At 34.7% G+C, this 21274-nt stretch overlaps 1 protein-coding gene across 7 annotated transcripts in view; it reads left to right on the top strand.

Annotated features, from left to right (window-relative positions):
* The window catches only part of FZD6 (frizzled class receptor 6), a 32346-nt gene extending 12804 nt beyond the window's left edge, over positions 1 to 19542 (top strand). For 5 of the 7 annotated variants that reach the window (XM_019711790.2, XM_019711785.2, XM_019711789.2 and 2 more), the window contains exons 3-7: positions 9047 to 9243; positions 11509 to 12526; positions 15265 to 15413; positions 16606 to 17034; positions 18047 to 19542. In XM_019711790.2, coding sequence (XP_019567349.2) covers positions 9047 to 9243; positions 11509 to 12526; positions 15265 to 15413; positions 16606 to 17034; positions 18047 to 18215 — 1962 coding nt within the window. In that variant the 3' untranslated portion in view covers positions 18216 to 19542. Of the gene's footprint in view, positions 1 to 4271; positions 4728 to 8594; positions 8710 to 9046; positions 9244 to 11508; positions 12527 to 15264; positions 15414 to 16605; positions 17035 to 18046 lie in introns of those variants that run through there. The other 2 variants (XM_019711792.2, XM_074316284.1) reach the window with 2 other exon arrangements.
* Positions 19543 to 21274: the final 1732 nt, after the last annotated feature.

The following is a 21274-nucleotide window of genomic DNA, read 5'->3' as shown; positions in this document are numbered from 1 at the left end:
TTATATGTCGTTTTGTGAATATTTACTTTTTCAGAACTCTTAAAAACTTTCATACTTTTCCCCACTATGGAAAAGAGTATGGAGGCTCCTCAAAAAGTTAAAAATAGAACTATCTTATGACCCAGCAATTCCACTCCTGGGTATTTAACCAAAGAAATCCAAAACACTAATTTGAAAAAACATACACACCCCTATGTTTACTGCAGCACTATTCACAAGAGACAAGATACGGAAACAACCAAAATACCCATCGATAGACAATTGGATAAAGAAAACTGTGATACCTTTATACAATGGAGTATTACTCGGCCATAAAAAAGAATGAAATCTTGCCATTTGCAACAACATGGATGGACCTAGAGGATATTATGCTGAATGAAACAAGTCAGACTGAGAAAGACAGATACTGTATGATCTCACTTATACATAGAATCTAAAGAACAGAATAAATGAACAAACAAAACAGAAATAGACTCAGATACAGAGAACAAACTGAGGTTGCTAGATGAGAGAGAGGTTGGGAGGATGAGTGAGAAAGGTGAAGGGATTAAGAAGTACAAATTGGTAGTCACAAAATAGTCACGGGGATGTGAAATACAGTATGAGGAATATAGTCAATAATGTTGTAAAAACTATGTATGGTGTCAGATGGGTACTAGACTTATTGGGGGGATCACTTCATAAATTCTGTAAATGCCTAACCACTGTGCTGTACACCTGAAAGAAATATAAAATATATTGAATGTCAACTATAATTTAAAAAATATATAGTCACAGGATGTAAAGTACAGCATAGGGAATATGGTCAATGATATTGTAATTGCTATGTACGGTGTCAGATGGATAGTAGACTTGGTGGGGTTATCACTTTGCAGGTGTGTAAATATCTATTATGGTTTTTTTGTGCACCTGAAACTAATAATAATAAAAAAGTTTCATTTTCTCCACATCCTTGCCAACACTTGTTATTTGTTGGTTTATTGATGATGGCCATTCTGACAGGTGTGATGTGCTATCTCTGATGGTTAGTGACATTGAGCATCTTTTCATGTCTATTGGCCATCTGTATGTCCTCTTTGGAGAAATGTTTATTCAGGTCCTCTTCTCATTTTTAATTTAGATTGTTTGTCATTTTTGGTGTTAAGTTGTATGAGTTCTTCATAAATTTTGGATATTAACTCCTTATCAGATATATTATCGGTGAATATCTTCTCCCATTTAATAGATTGACTTTTCATTTTGTTGATGGTTTCCTTTGCTGTGCAAAAACTTTAGTTTGATGTAGTCCTATTGGTTTGTTTGTTTGTTTGTTTCCCTTGCTCAAGGAGATATATAAGAAAAAATATTACTAAAAGCAGTGTCAGAGAGTTTACTGCTAAGAGTTTTCTTCTTCCTGTTTTCTTCTACAAGTTTTATAGTTTCAGGTCTTACATTTAAGTCTAATCCATTTTGAGTTTATTCTTATGTAAGAAGGTGGTCCGATTTCATTTTTTTGCATGTATTTGTCCAGTTTTATTTAATAGACTGTCTTTACCCCGTTGTATATTCTTGCCTCCTTTATCATAGTTTATTTGACCATACAGGCATAGGTTTATTTCTGTATTCTCTATTCTGTTCCATTGATCTGTGTATCCGTTTTTATACCAGTACCATACTGTTTTAATTGCTATAGCCTTGTAGTATAGTTTGATATTAGGTAGCATGATACCTCCAGTTTTGTTCTTCTTTCTCAACATTGCTTTGGCTATTTGGGGTCTTTTGTGGTTCCATACAAATTTAAGAACAAATCTAAATTACTTGTTCTAATTCTGTGAAAAAATGCCATTGATGTTTTGATTGCATTGAATCTATAGATTGCTTTGGGTAGTATAGACATTTCAATGATGTTAATTCTTCCTATCCACGAGCATGGTATATGCTTTCATTTATTTGTATCTTCTTCAATTTCTTTCTTCAACGTCTTACAATTTTCCGAGTACACTTTTTTTCACCTCCTTCATCCTTATTGACCTTTGTGCCTGTCTTGTGCTTTGGGGAAGGGTAATTTTCAGGGAGAACTGGGTGGCAGCATAGTGTCAGGGCTAAAGAGGATATAGTCTGAATTCATACGGACCCCAGTTCATATCCTGATTACCACTTACTACACATGTGACTCTTTAAAAGTTATTTTACCTCTTAGAGCCTTAGATTCTTCATTTGTAAGGTGGGCCTAAGAATACCTATCTCGCAGGATTGTTGTAAAAAGAATTGGTATACGGAAAAGCACAGTGCCCTGCTAATGGTTAAGTGCTGAATAAATCAAAGTTCTGATTTAATATCAGTAGCTATATAGTATTGGTAAAATTAGCATTAGATGAGGAATAAGAGTACTTAAATTTAAATTCAGACAGATTTTGGGATTTCAACAACAATTTCAATAAGAAATTGGATGGCCTTTTCTCACTTGTAATTTGAGGCTTTGGATTAGATCAATGGTTTCAAACTGTGATCTTTGGAGGTACTTTGAGGTCACTGGTGGGAAAGGGGAGCAGTGAGAGGTATCTCAGAGGGAGGGCTTCCTCTTTAGGCCAGAGCAGCAGTGCTTTTATTTATCTAGTATATCAGGCTTCTTTGTAACCTCTTATTTAAAGAAAGCATTCCTTGGCAAAACACACACACACACACACACACACACACACACACACGCACACACACACTTTGAAAATAATACACTTAAAAGTCATCTCAGGTCCGTTCCAAGTCTGAAATTCTTTATGTCTATTAGTTCGCAACAGAATTTGAAAGTTCGTGGCCCACACTGGATCAGACCTAAAGACATGTTTTGTTTGTCCTGCATAGTATTTAAATGTTTATTATTAAAGTGACAAAATTTCTGTTTGACAACATATCTTGTGAGCTTCCTGTATCACTTTTAAAAATCCCAGCTGCTTATGATGAAGACTGACTAAAATAAGTCTCATTACCCGTGGATTTTTCCCTGGCAGAAGCTTGTTTTGGGATTTCAGGGGATGGTGAAATAAAATACAGATGTTGTGATTTGGAAAAAATTAAAAATAAAGGTGACAATTTAAAACTTTGGTGATTTCACATAAAAATTCAGATTCTGTTTTCTTATGAAAATTGATATATCTGACGGTTCTGGGCCACATTCCCAAATAACATCTGATGGAGTTGGGTAGCAGCCTAACTATTCCCTAGTATTTTATACCCCCTCAAATTTACCTGCCTAGTCTCTGAAGGTATTTGAGTTTTCAACATCTGATTTATCTTCTGCAGATTGTATGAATATCAACATTTTTAACTTAACCAGTGTTGGCACTCTGGAAGAAAATTATTTTAATATAGCAAAACTACACGTGTCACTTTTATTTTCCCTGCCCTCACACTGGACAATAATAGTTCTTAAGTGCTCACCATCAGTTTATCATAGCTGCTGCAATCTGGCTTCTGAGTTAGAAGGATATTAAACACAGTATATTTTAATTCTTTCTGCCATGGGATCTAATTACCAGACACTCAAAAATTTTAGGAACTAGATTTATTTGGGACAGTAAACAAAGACGTAAATACTACCCCGTTGCCCATGCCTCTCCTTGTTTCATCTCAGTTCCAGAGGAGGATACTCACACAGCCTGGGCATTCTCCCCCTCAGGAGAGAGAAAATTGAGACAGTTCTCTGCTGTTTGCTTTCCAACAAGCTCCTGTTAAGTGGCAAGGGTCAGGTCTCAGCATCATTCAAATAAGGGAGACATAATGCCAACTGTGACAGCCTGTCTTTGCTCAGTCACTTTGCCCCTTCAGGACAGGGTGAACTCTCCACTGCTCCAATGTCCTCTAAAGCTGTTGGCTCTAATTGTTGGGTGTGGGTTCTGTATGTGCCCTTTAAATCAGACTTGTTAATTTTTGTGTAATCGTATGTCATATTATTTTTTTGTCTGCGTAACCTTACATTTTTTAAGAAATATGAATTGAAATTTCTTTCTCTTTACTATCATAGAATTGTCCAGTTCTCCTTGTAGTTTTGCTGCTTTTTAATTTACATATTTTATACTACTTTATTAGGTGTATACAGTGCTCAGCAATCCATTTTAAAGTGTATTTGTTGCAGTTTATCTAGAATCTAAACGTTTTATGGCAGGAGATACTTAGTTGGTCATACCACTAGAAGCAAAAATCCTCATTCCTTCTTTTTGTCTTCCAGAAATTCCTCGAAGTTTATGTAGTTCACTGATGAGACCGTTCCCTGTTTTTTTTTTTTTGGTGTAGCTATAGGTTTTATTTTATTTTTTATCTTTAAACCTTCTCTCTCATTTCAATGGCATTTGGAGAGGAAGGAGATGTTAATATGTAAGCTCAGTGCAGTTCCCCTTGAATCAGAATTTTCATCTTCTCTTATTCTACATGTCCTCTTTAGGTAATGTAATTCATCATTTGTATAATGATGACTTCCAAATATATATCCTTAACTTAAAGTCTTTCACCTACATAGCTCTCCTGCACTACCTGCTATGTAGTAGATGGAAACCCACACGCTAATGTCCCACGGACACTTCAAATTGTCCATCAGTAGGTGAATAGATAAATTATGGTATAACCGTACAATGGAATACAACTCAGCAACTGAAACGAATGAACTATTGATACACGGAACAACATGGATGAATCTCAAAATAATGATGCTGAATGAAGGAAGCCAGACAAAAAAAGGACATACTCCATGATTTTATGTATGTAAAATTCCAGAAAATACCACTGTATAGTGACAGAAAAGTGAGTGGTTGCCGGGGTGGGGGGTTACTGGGGGTGAGGTGTGAGAGGAAAGAGAGAAGGGAGGGATTATTAAGGGGCAAGAAGAAACTTGGTGATGATGGATGTATTTGTTACCTTGGTTGTGATAATGCTTTCAAAACCCATCAAATTGTACACTTTATACATGTTCAGTTTATCGTATGTCATTTATACCTGAATAAAGCTGAAAAACCCTCTATATTAAAAGCTTTTAAGAGAAAAATAGCAGCCTACCCTTCTCCACTCCCATTCCCCAAAGAAAGCCACTTTGAACTCTTTTACGTGTTCTTCTGATATGTAGGCTATACAGTAAGAAATATCAATTCCTTGAATAACGTAGTTTTGTTCAACATTGTTTCGTTATGTTGATGAGATGCCATAGGAACCTGTCTTGTTTATGTCAATTAGCCAGTGATAAAAATTGGTTTTACGTTGTTTCACTTAAAGTCACAAAACCTATCGACGACGTTAAGTGAGGACTTACTGTACTCTAACTAGTATGTTTAGTCTGTTAATTTATTGATTCATCAGTTCAGGACTTCAGATAGTATCTGTTTATTTTCTATTATGGTAGTTGATAATTTATTTCTCTTACTTCACCACTTTTATTTCTCCTCCCAACCTAATACAATTTTTGGTTAAATCAATAGTCAGTGCTAACATTACTAGGAGTATTAAATATCGTACACTATAAAGTCAAGAAGTATACTTTGATTACATTAATTTCTTTAACGCATTACCCACTCCCATAGTTAATGGAGTCGTTGCATTTTTCCCCATTTGCTTTGTTTTCTATGTACCTGTTGGTAACTTTTTTCAGATATCCTAACAGACTTGTCAGACACCTAGCAGCAATTTTCCGAGATGCTCAAAATATCACATAATCTGGCATTCCAATTCCCGACTTCCAAAGTCTAGGGTTTACAGGAGATATGGGGACCAGAAATAAATTTGGGAATTCATGTATGGTTGGTATTTAATACCATGGTTCTGGATGAGTTTCTCCTGAGGAGTGAGCATAGATTGGGAAGAGGTCTGATGATTGCATTCTGGGGCAATTCAATATTTAGAATTGGGAAACGGAAGCAGATCAGAAAATGAACAGCCAGTGAGATAGATAGAAATCCAGGGCAATAGATATCCTAGAAGCCAAGTAAAAAATATATATACATATATCTTGGGAGGAGGGCAGGATCCACTATGTCAAATGTCATTAAAATTTGAGTAGGATGAGGGACTCAGAATTTACCATTAAATTTGACAAGGTGGAGTTTATGGTGACTTTGACAAGCAGTTTTCATTGGAGTGTGGGGACAAACAAAACCTGATTGGAGAGTGTGTTCAAGAGGGAATGGGAAGAATGGAATTGGAGAAAGTGAGTATAGACAACTATTTTGAGGATTTTTCCATAAAGGAATAGGAAAATAGAACAATGGTTGGATGGGGATTGTGATATGGAGTCAAGGAAAGATACTATTTGGGGTGTGAGTGTGTGTGTGTGTGTGTGTGTGTGAGAGAGAGAGAGGGAGAGAGAGAGAGAGAAATAATAGAGCAAGTTTATCTGATGGAGGAATCACTGTAGATAGAGTGGGGAAATTATTGCAAGAAAAGTAGACAATTGCAGAAGCAAAGTCCTTGGCTCGTCAAGTGGGGAGGTTGCAGTGTACAAATGGAGGACTTGGTTGATTAGTTCGAATTGTTCATCCATTGAAATAGAGAAGGCAGAGAATGTAGACAAGTTGTAGGTATGTTGGTATATTTAGTTAGAAGATAGGGAAATTATCTGATTGTTTTGTTTTCTCAGTGAACTAGGAACAAAATCATCAACTGAGAGGATAGGGTGTGGAATTGGAGGTTTGAAAAGACAGGAGAATGTGAGAGATCCCTGTAAAAGAGCAATTGACTGGAGTTTTAGCCCAAAAATATTTTAGTAGTAGGATTGCAAAGTGTGATGACAGCCTTTTCATTTTGAAGACTAGTATCCTTCTGTTTTGAGAAATGTTCTTATGTTCTTTATTTGATTATCACCCCATCTGTATTTTCCCTGTTGTTTCTTTCTGAAACCCACTTAGTCAGGTGTTGTACACTTAGACTGATCTTCTGATTGGGAGGATTTTCTCTCTGATTGTCCATTTCTTCCCTCAGCTTTATCTTCTAATCCTTCTATAGAGTTTTGTATTTCAGCTGTCTTACTATTTTAATTTTCCACAGCATCCTATTCTTTTTTAATGGGTGCAATAGCTTCTCATTAAAGATATTAATGTTTTTGTTTGTTTTGTGATTTATTTTGTTTTGTTTTCTTCTGTTTGCTGCATAATCTCTGTTTTCTCTGCTTGCTTGTTTTTGTCTCTGTCTTGCATAAGACTTCCTTCAAATGCCTGATGCTCCTTGGCCGCCTATTTGTATTTGTGTGGAGCATTGAAAAGCTTCGTGTGCATAAGTGGGGCTTGTTACTGGTGGGCTTCATAGTAATGTAAACTCAAGCTTTTTCATTGTCAAATATGTAGAGGTCTTTCCCCCCAAGACTTGAGTTTTTTCAAAGATTGGGGATGGTGGTATATGCCTGTCTTCCAACCTTTTAGGAACAGAGCAGGCAAAGGAAAGTGAGAGCGTCACTTTTCCTAGATAGACTGTTACCCAGCTCAACCTCTTCTCACTGCACTGTATCTCTGCCCGCCTCTGTGCCTGATATCCCAAGCTTCATTTCTGCTGGAAACAACTCTGGTAGGATTTGGTGGTCATCTGGCTGCCTAGGGTGCCGGTGCAGTGATAATATAGAGAGAAATTGATCTGTAAACATCCCCCAGTTTTAGCCTTTTATGCTGCTTGGTGCCTAAAAGAACTGAGACTTTCAGATTCTTTAGGGCAAATGAGCTCATTCTCCCTCCACTCCTCCTTTGTAATCCACCTCCACGTCCAATTAAGTCACCTCTCACTCCCCAATAGCTTTCTGTCACTCAAAAGTTTTGGGACTTTCTTTTTGGATGTTTCGTTTTTGTTCTTTGGAAAACTCAAATACACTAATGTAATCTATCCTGTTCATTTACTAATGGAGTAATACCTTTTTTTCCTTCATTGTCATTTTAGTGAGGAAATAAGGGAATGAAAAACATATGTGGTCAATACCGTGTTTCCTTGAAAATAAGACCTAGCCGGACCATCAGCTCTAATGCATCTTTTAGAGCAAAAATCAATATAAGACCCGGTATTATATTGTATTATATTATATCAGATCCGGTATTATATTATATTGTATTGTATTGTATTAATTATATTATATTATATTACCCAGTCTTATATTATATTAAAATAGGACCGGGTCTTATATTAATTTTTGCTCCAAAAGACGCATTAGAGCTGATGGTCCGGCCAGGTCTTATTTTCTGGGAAACATGGTATACCATGTTTATCCAGAACCCATCCCTGTACTCTAAAGTATAATCATCACAATAACTAACATTTATTGAGTACTGACATTTATTAACTTAGTATTCATAGTAATCTTACGAGATAGATACGTACGATTATTATTGCCGTTTTACAGATGTAGAAACTTAAGACAGAGAAGTTAAATAGCTTGCCAAAGTTACATAGCCAGTAAGTGTGGACCTAGGATTCACACTCAGCTGTCAGACTCTAGCCTCACTTCCTGCTTAAAACTCTCCAATAGTATCCCATTTCTTTATTTTAAAATCCAAGCAACTTAGCGTGCCGTTTGTGCTCCCCACGATCAGGTCCGGCGTACCTCTCCAGTCTCCTCTCTCTCTAGTCTGTCCCTGACTCCACCTCTTTGACCTATATTCTAGTCACACTGGACGTTTTGCCCTGAATGCACCATGGTCTCGTGATCTTCGCACCTTTGTCTGTTCCCTCTGCCCCAAACATTGCCTTCTTCTCCAGAATGCCCAGAATAGTGTTAAGGTATTTCAACATTACTTATAAATTGAGCATTTATATAACTTATTTTACCTAGCAATTAACTCATGCTTTTGATTTGCTGATTTAGCCTGTCTTCTTGAAAAATGTATAATTGAATAAAATAATAATACTGCATTGTGTGTGAAAGTACCTAAGTCTAACAGATTTTAACAAAATGATCTCTAGCGGACTAAACAAAATTTGATTGTATGGAGAGTGATACTTAAAGATTCTTTTGGAGTATAAGTTAAAATGTATATACACTTTAGACAGCAAATAAGTAAATTTCTCTCATTTGTTATTAAAATGTTTTCTAACCTTATCTTGTATTTCTTAATAGCTTTTTCTTCCTCTTGCAAATCTGGAATGTTCACCAAATGTTGAAACTTTCCTTTGCAAAGCTTTTGTACCAACCTGCACAGAGCAAATCCATGTAGTTCCACCTTGTCGTAAATTTTGTGAAAAAGTATATTCTGACTGCAAAAAATTAATTGACACTTTTGGGATCCAATGGCCCGAGGAACTAAAATGTGACAGGTAAATGACATTTCCGACTAAAAGCTACTAATGATATTTTATATTGGTGTTAGCTTTCCAGAATGTTAGTGACAGGCTTTCATTATTTAATTCAATAAATGTTTATTGCACACTTAATATACGCCAGGCACTGTGGTGATACGTGTTGTGGATAGAGTGGTGAGCAAAAACAGACTTGGTTCCCAGGGAACTTACAATGGGGTGGAAGGAATGAAAAATATTCAAATAATTATACAAGTAAATGCAAATATACAACTATGCGAGCTCTAACAAAGGAGAGGTGTGTCGTCAATGAGAACATGTAATGGTGCCTTTGACCATAACTGGGACAGGAACCTTATTATCAATTCACTGACCCTATTGCACAGTACTCTTGATCAATTACTTTGTCTCCTATTCTCTAGACATTGGGAGCTTGTAATTTGAAATATTCTACTGACATAATGAGACCTCACATAATAAATCTGGGAAGGAAGCTGGCTACCTTTATGTTTATTTATCTGTAAACTGAAGAAACTAGAACCTTTTTGGAACTCATACACTTCTGGTAGATGCATAGTCATTTTCAAGAACAATTGAGTAATACAGTTGACCTTTGAACAATGCATCAGGTTAGGGTCACTGACCCCCCCCCCCATGTCTCCGAAAATCTGCATATAACTTTTGACTCCCCAAAAACGTAATACTAATATGGCCTACTGTTGACCAGAAGCCTTACCAATGAGATAAACAGTCAGTTAATACATATTTTGTAATATGTATTACATACTATATTCTGACAATAAAATAAGCTACAGAAAAGAAAATGTTATTAAGAAAATACATGTACAGTATTTGTTGAAAAAAATCCATGTGTAAGTAGACCCATGTGGTTCAAACCCAGGTTGTTTAAGGGTCAACTGTATGTAGTAAAGATGAAGATGCTCATACCCTATATCCTAGGAAATCCCCTTGCATAGAAACTTCTACACAAATAAGAAATCACAAATAAAAAAAAATAGCATTCCTGATATTTTTAATGGGAAAAAGATTAAAAGTCTATTGTAAAAATGATTACTTACATTGTGATGGACTTACACTCAAGAATACTACCATACAATTGATAAAATGAATGCAGTTGACCCACATCTGTCAATATGGATAAATCTAAAAATTATAGTGTTAAGTAAAAAAAGGAAGTTATAGTGTGATATATACAGCATGATGTCATTTACATAAAGTTCAAAACCAGAGAAACAACTATTTACCATTATAGTTAGAAAATAACATAATGAGAATACTAAAAATACATGAAGAGAATAAGAACTGACCTTGTAATAATGAATATTTCTGGGGAGAGGAAAGAGAATAGAACCAGAAAGGGGTCCCAGCAATATCTATAATGTTACATTGCTTTATTTTAAAAGATATAAAGCAAAACTGACATAATATTAAATTTGGAAAAGCTGGTAGATACATGAGTGTTTTTTATGGGCGTATGTTTTATTATTTTCTATTCTTATCTAAAGTATATTTAAAATGCTTTCTCATTAAAACCCACACTAATTTTTAAACCATGTGGATTCTCCAGAATAATACTGGTATGTAGACACTCAACTCAGTGATAAAGCTCTGCACTGAACAAATTCTCCTGTGTACCACTCAGGTGATGCATAAACAAGGGAGGCTAATAGCCAAACCAAAACAAAACGGTGATGTGAGTTAAGCTGGTCCTCAGCCTGCCTCTTGAGGATCTTCTTGCCCTTCTTTAAGAACTTAAATATCTCTTGAACTTTACCCTATAATCCAGGAAAGGATGTTATTTTGGTCATCACTTTACCATGTGGTTTATCTACTTTGCTCATGGGCATTAGATAATAAAAATTAATTTCCCCAAGACTTACATTTCTTATGTTTATAAACAGACAAGCTAACACCTTTTTTGTCTGGAGAGTACCAGTCAAGATAATTTTTTTCCTTTATAGTCTTGAGAGAAGAAATTATTTTAAAATTATTCATTGTTTTCTAAGTAAGAGAATTTTTATGTTCACTTGCCTTGTATTAAATACATATTTTAGTGTTTTGGAGCCTTATAAGCAACCATAAGTTTTTAGTCAACTTCAAAACTTTCTACCCAACTCTAACCTGTAATCCATTTAGGTTTGTATGTCTCCCTATTAGTTATGAATACATGAGGAAATATTTTATAGTTGGAAAGCATAGCATTAAAATAATGACTCAGTAAAAATGTCGACCTTATATATTTCATTTTTATAATCTTTACAGATTACAATACTGTGATGAGACTGTTCCTGTAACTTTTGATCCACACACACAATTTCTTGGTCCTCAGAAGAAAACAGAACAAATCCAAAGAGACATTGGAATTTGGTGTCCAAGGCATCTTAAGACTTCAGGGGGACAAGGCTATAAGTTTCTGGGAATTGACCAATGTGCGCCTCCATGCCCCAACATGTATTTTAAAAGTGATGAGCTAGAGTTTGCAAAAAGTTTTATTGGAATAGTTTCAATATTTTGTCTTTGTGCAACTCTGTTCACATTCCTTACTTTTTTAATTGATGTTAAAAGATTCAGATACCCAGAGAGACCAATTATATATTACTCTGTCTGTTACAGCATCGTATCTCTCATGTACTTTATTGGATTCTTGCTAGGTAATAGCACAGCCTGCAATAAGGCAGATGAGAAGCTAGAAGTTGGTGATACAGTTGTTCTAGGCTCTCAAAATAAGGCTTGTACCGTTTTGTTTATGTTTTTGTATTTTTTCACAATGGCTGGCACTGTGTGGTGGGTGATTCTTACCATTACTTGGTTCTTAGCTGCAGGAAGAAAGTGGAGTTGTGAAGCCATTGAACAAAAAGCAGTGTGGTTTCATGCTGTTGCATGGGGAATACCAGGTTTTCTGACTGTTATGCTTCTTGCTATGAACAAAGTGGAGGGAGACAACATTAGTGGAGTTTGCTTTGTCGGCCTTTATGACTTGGATGCTTCTCGTTACTTTGTACTCTTGCCATTGTGCTTTTGTGTGTTTGTCGGGCTGTCTCTTCTTTTAGCTGGCATTATTTCCTTAAATCACGTTCGACAAGTTATACAACATGATGGCCGGAACCAAGAGAAACTAAAGAAATTTATGATTCGAATTGGAGTCTTCAGTGGCCTGTATCTCGTGCCATTAGTGACACTTCTTGGGTGTTACGTCTATGAGCAAGTAAATAGGATTACCTGGGAGATAACTTGGGTCTCTGACCATTGTCGTCAGTACCACATCCCATGTCCTTATCAGGTAAAAGCTATCATTTGTATTGTTTCATGATTTAATATTAACTTAGAAAATATTCCCTGAAAGTAACTTGAATTAGTCATGAACATAAAATTAGATTTCAGGTGAGAAATCCAATGGACATAGGAATGATTCCCAATGTATCAGGTGAAACTGGGATAATTGTCAAAGTTTTTTAGTTTCAGTTACAATAGTAAAGTGGCTCCGTTAGCTATTCTTTTAAAAATTACATTGGGTTGCAAAGGCAGATTAATAGTAATGAAGAAAAGAGTCACAAGAGTAGGTCCTGTAGTAGGCAGAAAAAGAGAAGTAACTTCTGCTGAATTGGGAGTTGTTTTAAATTCTTTAGTTAGTAGAGGAAAACCTTATTTGGGTATATTTAATTTGATCGTGTTATCTTATAATTTTTTGCAGAGTATTTGCTTATAAAAACAGAACTTGATTTTTACCTAAACCATCCTGTCATTTCTTAACTGAAAAGCACAATTGAAACAAAATGTGTTTCATATGTCTTTGACATTTATTAATACGATTAGTATAAAGGTGCTGTTTTTAAGATTAAAAAAGTAAATCCCTAAAAATAGAACATTTTTTTAAAATAGAACATTTTAAAAGCATTTTAGTTGAGGTTTTTTTTTAATAGAATTTTTTGTTGTTTTTAATAGATCTTATACATTTTTCTTGAATATATGTATATATTAACTAATTATATTGATGTGAGTGCTATCATCAGAGTGCATCAAATCAAGCAATGTGTGGGCTGAAGTATTTTACATAATAATTTATATTCTAGAAAGTGACTACATTTTAACATAGTGGAACCTAGTTTATATACTGATGTGTGTGGATAATAGTTTTACTTACCTTACATACTGTAATAATAGTTTTACTTACCTTACATACTGTCCGTAGTCAGTTATCTGTTTTTACAAATAGGCTGTTTTTACTATATATTTAATAACGGAGCTGTGTCTTAAAGTGATCCTGATATGTTGAATGTCTCCTATATTCTTCAGTATTTTGGGAAAACTGGGAGAAAAAAACAACTATTATTGCCCACAAAGTTAAAGGTCTATGATTTTTAAAAATTATGTTTCATGTAAAGAAAGAAACTATAAAGTATTAGAAGATAAAATGAGAAAATTCTAAACTTAAAGTGGAGGCAGACTTTATGAGAATGATATAAAATTCAGGAACTATAAAAGAAAAGATTACTAAATTTGACTAAGTAAAATAATTTTTTTGTTTGTTTGTTTTAAGATTCTGCATGGCAAAAACAAAAACACACACAAAAAACCCCCATCATAATCAAAGTCAGAAAACCAACTGGGAAAATTTATTCACACATCATATCCTAGTTGAATGGCTAATTTCCTTAACTTATAAAGAGTTTCTATAGATCAGTAAGAAAAAAAACCAACAATCAGATATAAAAATGAAAAAAGATTGTGAAGAGCATTTACAGAAAATGAAAATCAAAAAGCTTAATGTAAAAAATGTTGTAAGAGATGCAAATTAAAATTATAACAAAATTATATTCTACTTATGACATGGCAAACATCTAAAGGTTTTATAGCCACTATGTTGGTAGAACTGGCAAAATATGCATTCTCAGACTTCAGACTTTGCTATTCAATTAGTTCAAACTTCTGTGGAAAGCAATTTGACAGCATTATTTAAAATGCACATACTCGGGGGCAGCCCGTTAGCTCAGTTGGTTAGAGCAAGGTGCTCTTAACAACAAAGTTGCCAGTTCGATCCCCACATGGGCCGGTGGGCTGTGCCCTCCACAACTAGATTGAAACAACTCCTTGAGTTGGAGCACACTTAACAAATAAATTTAAAATCTTAAAAATAATAATAATAATTCTAAAATGCACATACTCTTTGATCCTGCCCTTACGGGAATTTATTGATGGATATGCTCACAAATGTGAGTGATTACATACATACAAAGATACTCATTGCAACATTGTTTGCAATGGCAGTAAGTTGAAGACAACCTAAATATCCATTAATAGGGGTAGTTGAATAAATCATGGTTCATCTACACAGTGGAATAGCCTTTAAAAATAAATGATGACCCCTGTTTTTATTGATATAGAATGGTCTCCAAGTAATATTAGTAAGTGAAAAAAGCAAGAAATAATACAGAATGTATAGTATTTTGACATTTGGGTAACATTTAAAAAATAATACTTGAAAGTTTATGCTTGAAAGAAAAGTATGAATAAATTTTATGAAATTTTCACATTATTCTGATACTTATTTTGCTCTAACGAACCAAGTTTTTATAACATAAACGTAAACAATGTGTGAAGACTCTAAAATAGTATGTTGTAATAATGAGTCTAAATGTGTTTTTTTGTGGTAGATTAAAGTGAAATAAAATAGATAAATATTTAGAGGCAAATATTTGGCAATTATGAGAGGCTTCTGTATTTCTAGGGGAACAAGGTCAGGAAATCAAGCCAAGATTAGGAAGGACATGCTTCCTAAATATATTTACGTGTTTTTCCTTTTCTAGCTATATATCTTGACACACATATAAAGGTTCTTTGTTCGGAACTTAGGTAAGGAATGTATTAAACTTAAAGCACTATTCATTATATTATGTTATACCAAACATTTTATAATAAAACAGACTGAAAATTTATATTTTTGTTCAAGTTTTACATTGACTGTGTAGACTTCTCTCCACTTTGAATGTATCACTGAAATTTTATTACTGTTTTTTATAGGCAAAAACAGAAAGTCGACCAGAATTGGCTTTATTTATGATAAAATATCTGATGACATTAATTGTTGGCATCTCTGCCGTCTTCTGGGTTGGAAGCAAAAAGACATGCACAGAATGGGCTGGGTTTTTTAAACGAAATCGCAAGAGAGAGTAAGAACCTATTGAATTATCTGACATTGTTTTAAAATAAATAGATCAAACATAAAGAAACTATTCAAATCATACCGTTTATTATATTGACTGTTTTTTCAAGTTTGGAAATCTTTTTCATGGAGAGAGATGCTTTATTTTGGCATGCATTTAATAGCCTTTGACATACACTATTCTGTGGAATGGAAGATTTGTAAAATGTACATATTCTTTCCATGGCTTATAATATATCCATTATTGTTATTGTTTTCATTCGATTCATTATTTTGGGTGTAGTGCTTTTAATCATTTTATTCTGTCTTAGCAATGATAAAAAATTAAATGGGATCAAATATATGTAAGGAAATGTATAAAGTATGATTCAGATGTGATGTGTTATCATTAGTTACTACTTTTAAACTTTATTACACACAAGTGTTGACTCAAAATTTCATTTATTTGCCTTGCCTAAGATGGTAAAAATTCAAACTTATGGAGTATTTTATGACAATATAGTAGATTTACATTTATAAGTAAATAGTTCATGTTAGTTATTTACATACACTGTATGCCATGTACTATCAACAGTATAAAATGGAGTTTTTTAAACTGTTTCCCACTGGTTTGATTAATGAACTTTTTTGTGATAAAAATTTCAGAACTGTAGACCTTTTCAGAAATAAGTTTTTGAAGTCTGAAGAATTGCATTTAACTGGACTTTACATTTTTTACACTATTATTATATGTCTATCCCATATTTACATACCCACACCAACTTCAGTATAACTGGCTAACTTTAATGTTGGAAAGAAAACAATTGAATTTAAGCAGACCACTAATTATATTTTGTGTCCTCTCTCTTCTGGTTTACTTTTATATACTTATATATGATACACATACGGGTAATCCCCTACTTTATGTTGGTTTCGTTTCCTTGCCCTCATCCTTTGATTTTGCCTATTTAATTCTTTACCATTCTAATTGTGCTGACAAAAGCAACTAACAGTGTATGCACAAAAGATTTCACTTTATGGCAATCTACTTATATCTCAAAGTAGTTATAATCCCAGACTTTATAAAAAACATAACTCTTAAAGAATTTCTAACTTTATTGAATAAGGATTTTTAGCACAAGATAGGTGATATGCTTTATGGCTTCTACTATAATACTTAATATTTACCAAGTAAGTCCTTTCCTTTGATTTTCTTACAGTCCAATCAGTGAAAGTCGAAGAGTACTACAGGAGTCGTGTGAGTTTTTCTTAAAGCACAATTCTAAAGTTAAACACAAAAAGAAGCACTATAAACCAAGTTCACATAAGCTGAAGGTCATTTCCAAATCCATGGGAACCAGCACGGGAGCTTCGGCAAATCATGGCACATCTGCTGTAGCAATCACTAACCACGATTACTTAGGACAAGACACTTTGCCAGAAATCCAAACCTCTCCAGAAACGTCAGTGAGGGAAGTGAGAGAAGACGGAATGAGCACCCCCAAGTCAAGAGAACAGGTCTGTGGGGAACCTGCCTCACCAGCAGTATCCAGCTCCAAACTCTGTGGGGAACAGGCGGACCGGAAGGGCCGGGCAGGCGATGTGAAGGACAAGAGCAGTGTATCTGAAAGTGGGCGGAGTGAAGGAAGGTAAGCTTTGATTTTATCTTCAATCCAGACTGTCCTGAATACTGCATTGTACATTTTTTACTAAAGCATAACACGTTGGAAATAAGGCATTCTATGAGATGACAGGTTTATACACTTAATCCAAAGGAGTTTGGATTTAAGGAGTTTAAGTTCAACCTATAAATATGCTGTTTCGTAGTTTAATTCTTAGCTTTGAGAAGAGCCTTCATGTATGCTGTTCAAGTACCGTAGAACACTAGTGTTTATTTCTATGGTTGCACGTATATTTAGGTAAATGTTTAAGATTCATCTGAAATATAGGCTAAGTTCTCATTAGTACTGCATTACAGTAGCATCTAAAAGGTATTTGTCCATTTTCACAAAGATGATTATGTTTTTACTTTCTGAACATGAAAGGATGTTGACATTGTCTTTAATGAGTATTTCCAAATAGTCATAGGTGATCCAAACACAAGTAAACATCAAGTTAACCAGAATGCTGACAACTAACTACTTTCAGTTACCATGGTTTGTCTTACCTCACCCTCCCAAACTAGGCTAAGTGCACCTTCTCTGTGTTTCTCTCGCAGCTTTTGCATACCTGGATTGTAATTAGATACATGCTTTTGAAAGGAGATTTATAAACTCCTGAAAGGGAGAGTTGAGGTGTTATTTATCTTTGTGTTCCCAATAGCTTACACGGTGTCTGATCCATGGTGAGAAATCAATAAAAAGTTTGCCAAGCCGAGGGCAGGAATCCTGGCTCATTAATTGTATTCCCCATGAGACACCATGCTCAGCCTATGCATGGGTGGTGCTTGACAAACGTTATCAAAAAATGTATTTGAAAATCAATTATTTGTGTTTCGAGGTATTCGTGTATACATAAAGAGTTTTAGTGAATTATCCTTTGATAAAAGTGGACACTGGTTGGGAGTAAAACTCATGAAAAGTGGATAGCAATTATCAGGACATCTGGCGTCACATTCGTGCTTTGGTATGTATGTGTGTCAACTTTCCTTCTTCCACTTAGGGTAACTCCAAAAAGTGATGTTACTGCAGCTGGCCTGGTCCAGAGCAACAGCTTGCAGGTCCCCAGTTCTTCAGAGCCAAGCAGCCTGAAGGGCTCCACCTCACTGCTCGTTCACTCGGCTTCAGGAGCTAGAAAAGAGCAGGGCACTGGCAGTCACTCAGATACTTGAAAACCAGGTTATCCCGTTACTTGGAAGTGGATCTGTGTTACACTGGAGGTGACCAATACATGGTCTTATAAGAATCACTATTGCATTCTTCTTTTGCACTTAGAGCTACATTGCCTGCAGTTACACTGGAAACAATAGATTCCGAGAAGAATATGATTCATTCACATAGAGGTCAATAACAATATACCTGAAAAACAGAAATGTGCGGGTTAATAGTATTTTTTAAATTGTGTGGGAGGAGGAAATTAGAGGAATCTCCTTCTCTATTTATGAAGATCCTACTCTTGTTAAAAGTATTTTAAGGTGTACAATGCTATTTCACTTTTATGATATAATATTAAGATTTTTCTTTGCTGAAATATTTAAAACTTATCCTTGTATCTCTTTTATATATTTGAAAATAAGTTTATATGTATTTGAACTTTTTTTAGAGATCCTGGAAAATCTATTGAAATATTTTTATTATGTTATTCTAATATCTTGGCACTACTTTGGTAGCTTTTACACTGAATTTCTAAGAAAACTGAAAAATAGTATTCTTTTGTAGTTTAAAAAAATAGTTGATACACCAAAAGATATTATAATGGCTATTCCACTACAAAAACCCACTTACTCTACCTTATCATCCTCAGTGTGTAAATTTTATAAAGTCTCATTATTTTAGGAATTTCACAGCCTCCTTATGCAACTGAAATACGGTGCTTATTGAAAGAGTGTCCAATGTTGATTGTATGATGCTGCTTTCTGATCCTTCTGTAATTTTAAAATAAAATGTCCTGAAGGATTAGTAGATGAAACGTTACTCTTTTATAAATTAAGCCAAGTGCAATTGATTTTCTGTGTTTAATGTTTCATGACCACCCAAGATTGTATTATTATGACCATTTACATTTGCTTATACTTTTGTTTTAACTTTTGTTTTTTAACATTTAAATACTGTAGATGCTTTGTGTTTGTGCAGTAGCTTTCTCAGATATTATGTAGAATTAATTTCTGCTCTTAAATAGGATTTTGCTGAATATTAAAAAGTATATTAGCAATGTTAGTGCCAATCAAGTGGAAAAAATGTAGTCCTGATAAAATGTGTTTTACATGACATATTTTAAAATATTAAAATTTTGTTTCCAATTAAGTATTATTCCTTGAACAGGTTTTCTGATGCTTTTGTTTTTTTCTTTACTTAGCATTCTGTTAAAGCATAAAAAGAAAATTATCATGTACTGTATGGAAAATGTTGTAAATATTAACTCTCCCACATTTGTTAACTTTGTATACAAAAACTTTGTTTTGTGTGATCTTTTCAGTAATAAAATTTTCTTATATAAAAGATGGTGGTGTATTCTTTGTTATGTATAGTGGTTATGGCCCAGGAAGTAGTATACGTTTTCAGATTAGTGGCTCAATGATTAATAAGCCAGAAGTTTCATTTTAACTTGAGAAGGAGAATAAAGTCAGATTCTTTATTTTTTTTTATTTGTGACAATTTCTTCCCAAAGTATAAATTTACAGCCATATTTACCTATTTTTAAAGCCAGTGGGAAATCTGGGGCATTGGGTGAAGCAAAGGGAACCGAGGACTCTGCTATCACTCTCGACTGTGGGAAATAAAATAATATCATCCTTAAAATAGTAAAATAAAAATCTAATGAGATAATGAGAAATAGCCAGGCTAAGATTTAGGAGAAGAGAAACTCACACTGCAAGGCCAAGATTTGGAGCTCTTTTTGCCCAGGGAGCATTTGATGATTTGGAAAAGGTGGCCGAGAGGTGGCACAGTGCTATTAACTGCCTCACAGTCTGGAGGACAGGGGGAAGGGAGTCTGGCACACCACTCTACACTTAGAGTTGTGACCTCAAAGGGATGTATTCTAGGAGTGAGACGAATTGTAAGGAGAGCAACCCTGCTTCAAGTTATCTGGGTGGACTAGAAAACTCTCTAACCCTGGAACTAGAATAAGGTAGTTCTGTATTAGTAGTACCCTCAGGCACCAGGCAGAAGCAAGTGAAAATCTTCCCTGCAGGACAAAATGTCATCCTACATATTCTTCAAATACTTTTCAAATACAATGTCCATCACATAAGGAAACATAATCAGGCATGCAAAAACCCAATACAGGAACGAGAATTGCCACAAATATCAGACAAGAGAAAAAGATCCAGAGCTACTCCTGAATTACCAGGCATAGATTTGTTATATTCATGTAACTTAAAAAGATCACCAAAGATTTTATATACCTGAAACTAATTTAAAAAAAAAAATCAAGGAAAACGAGATACCTCTATACACCTATTACAATGGTTAAATTTTAAAAACTGACTATACCAATTTTCTGGTGCAGTACAGAGCAACAGGAACGCTCATTCATTGCTAATGGGAATGTAAAATGCTACAGCTGAGAAGTTTTCCTACACAACTAAACATGGCCTTACCATTTGACCCAGCAATCACACTCCTATGTTTTTAACTGATTTATGTAAATTCTCTGCCCTTGAGGTGCAGTATAACTCTCCACTCCTTAAGTTTGGGCAGCACATAGTGACTTCCTTCCAAAGATACAGCAGGGAAAGAGGGTAGAGGAGAATAATTTCACAATGGAGAAAAACTACTTTAGCCGGGTAAGGGAGGTCAGCATCAACAGTGGTAAGTCATATCCTTCATACGATGTGATGAAAATGGCATTTGACCTGTTTGATCTTCCTCCCTCAAATCCATAGCCTCATCTAGTCAAGAGAAACGTCAGATAAAGCCCAAGAGATGGACATTTTACAAAATACCTGATCAATATTCCTCAAAACTATCAAGATCGTCAAAAATGAAGGCTGAGAAACTGTCACAGCCAAGAGGAGTCTAAGAAGACATGATGACTAAATGCAATGTGGTAGTCTAGGAAATAAAAAGTAGTATTAGATAAAAATGAAGGAAATCTGAATGAAGTGTGGGCTTTAGTTTAGCCACTCATTTCAGTCAGATGTTCTTTCATTAAGTGTGTGATAATTCCCTCCCTCTGCTTACTCTTTTTCACTGGAATTCCTTATAATCAGATATATTAGATCCTCTA

Source organism: Rhinolophus sinicus, linkage group LG12 (assembly GCF_036562045.2).
Source record: "Rhinolophus sinicus isolate RSC01 linkage group LG12, ASM3656204v1, whole genome shotgun sequence".
NCBI lineage: Eukaryota > Metazoa > Chordata > Mammalia > Chiroptera > Rhinolophidae > Rhinolophus > Rhinolophus sinicus.
This window is presented reverse-complemented; position numbering and strand designations above follow the sequence as displayed.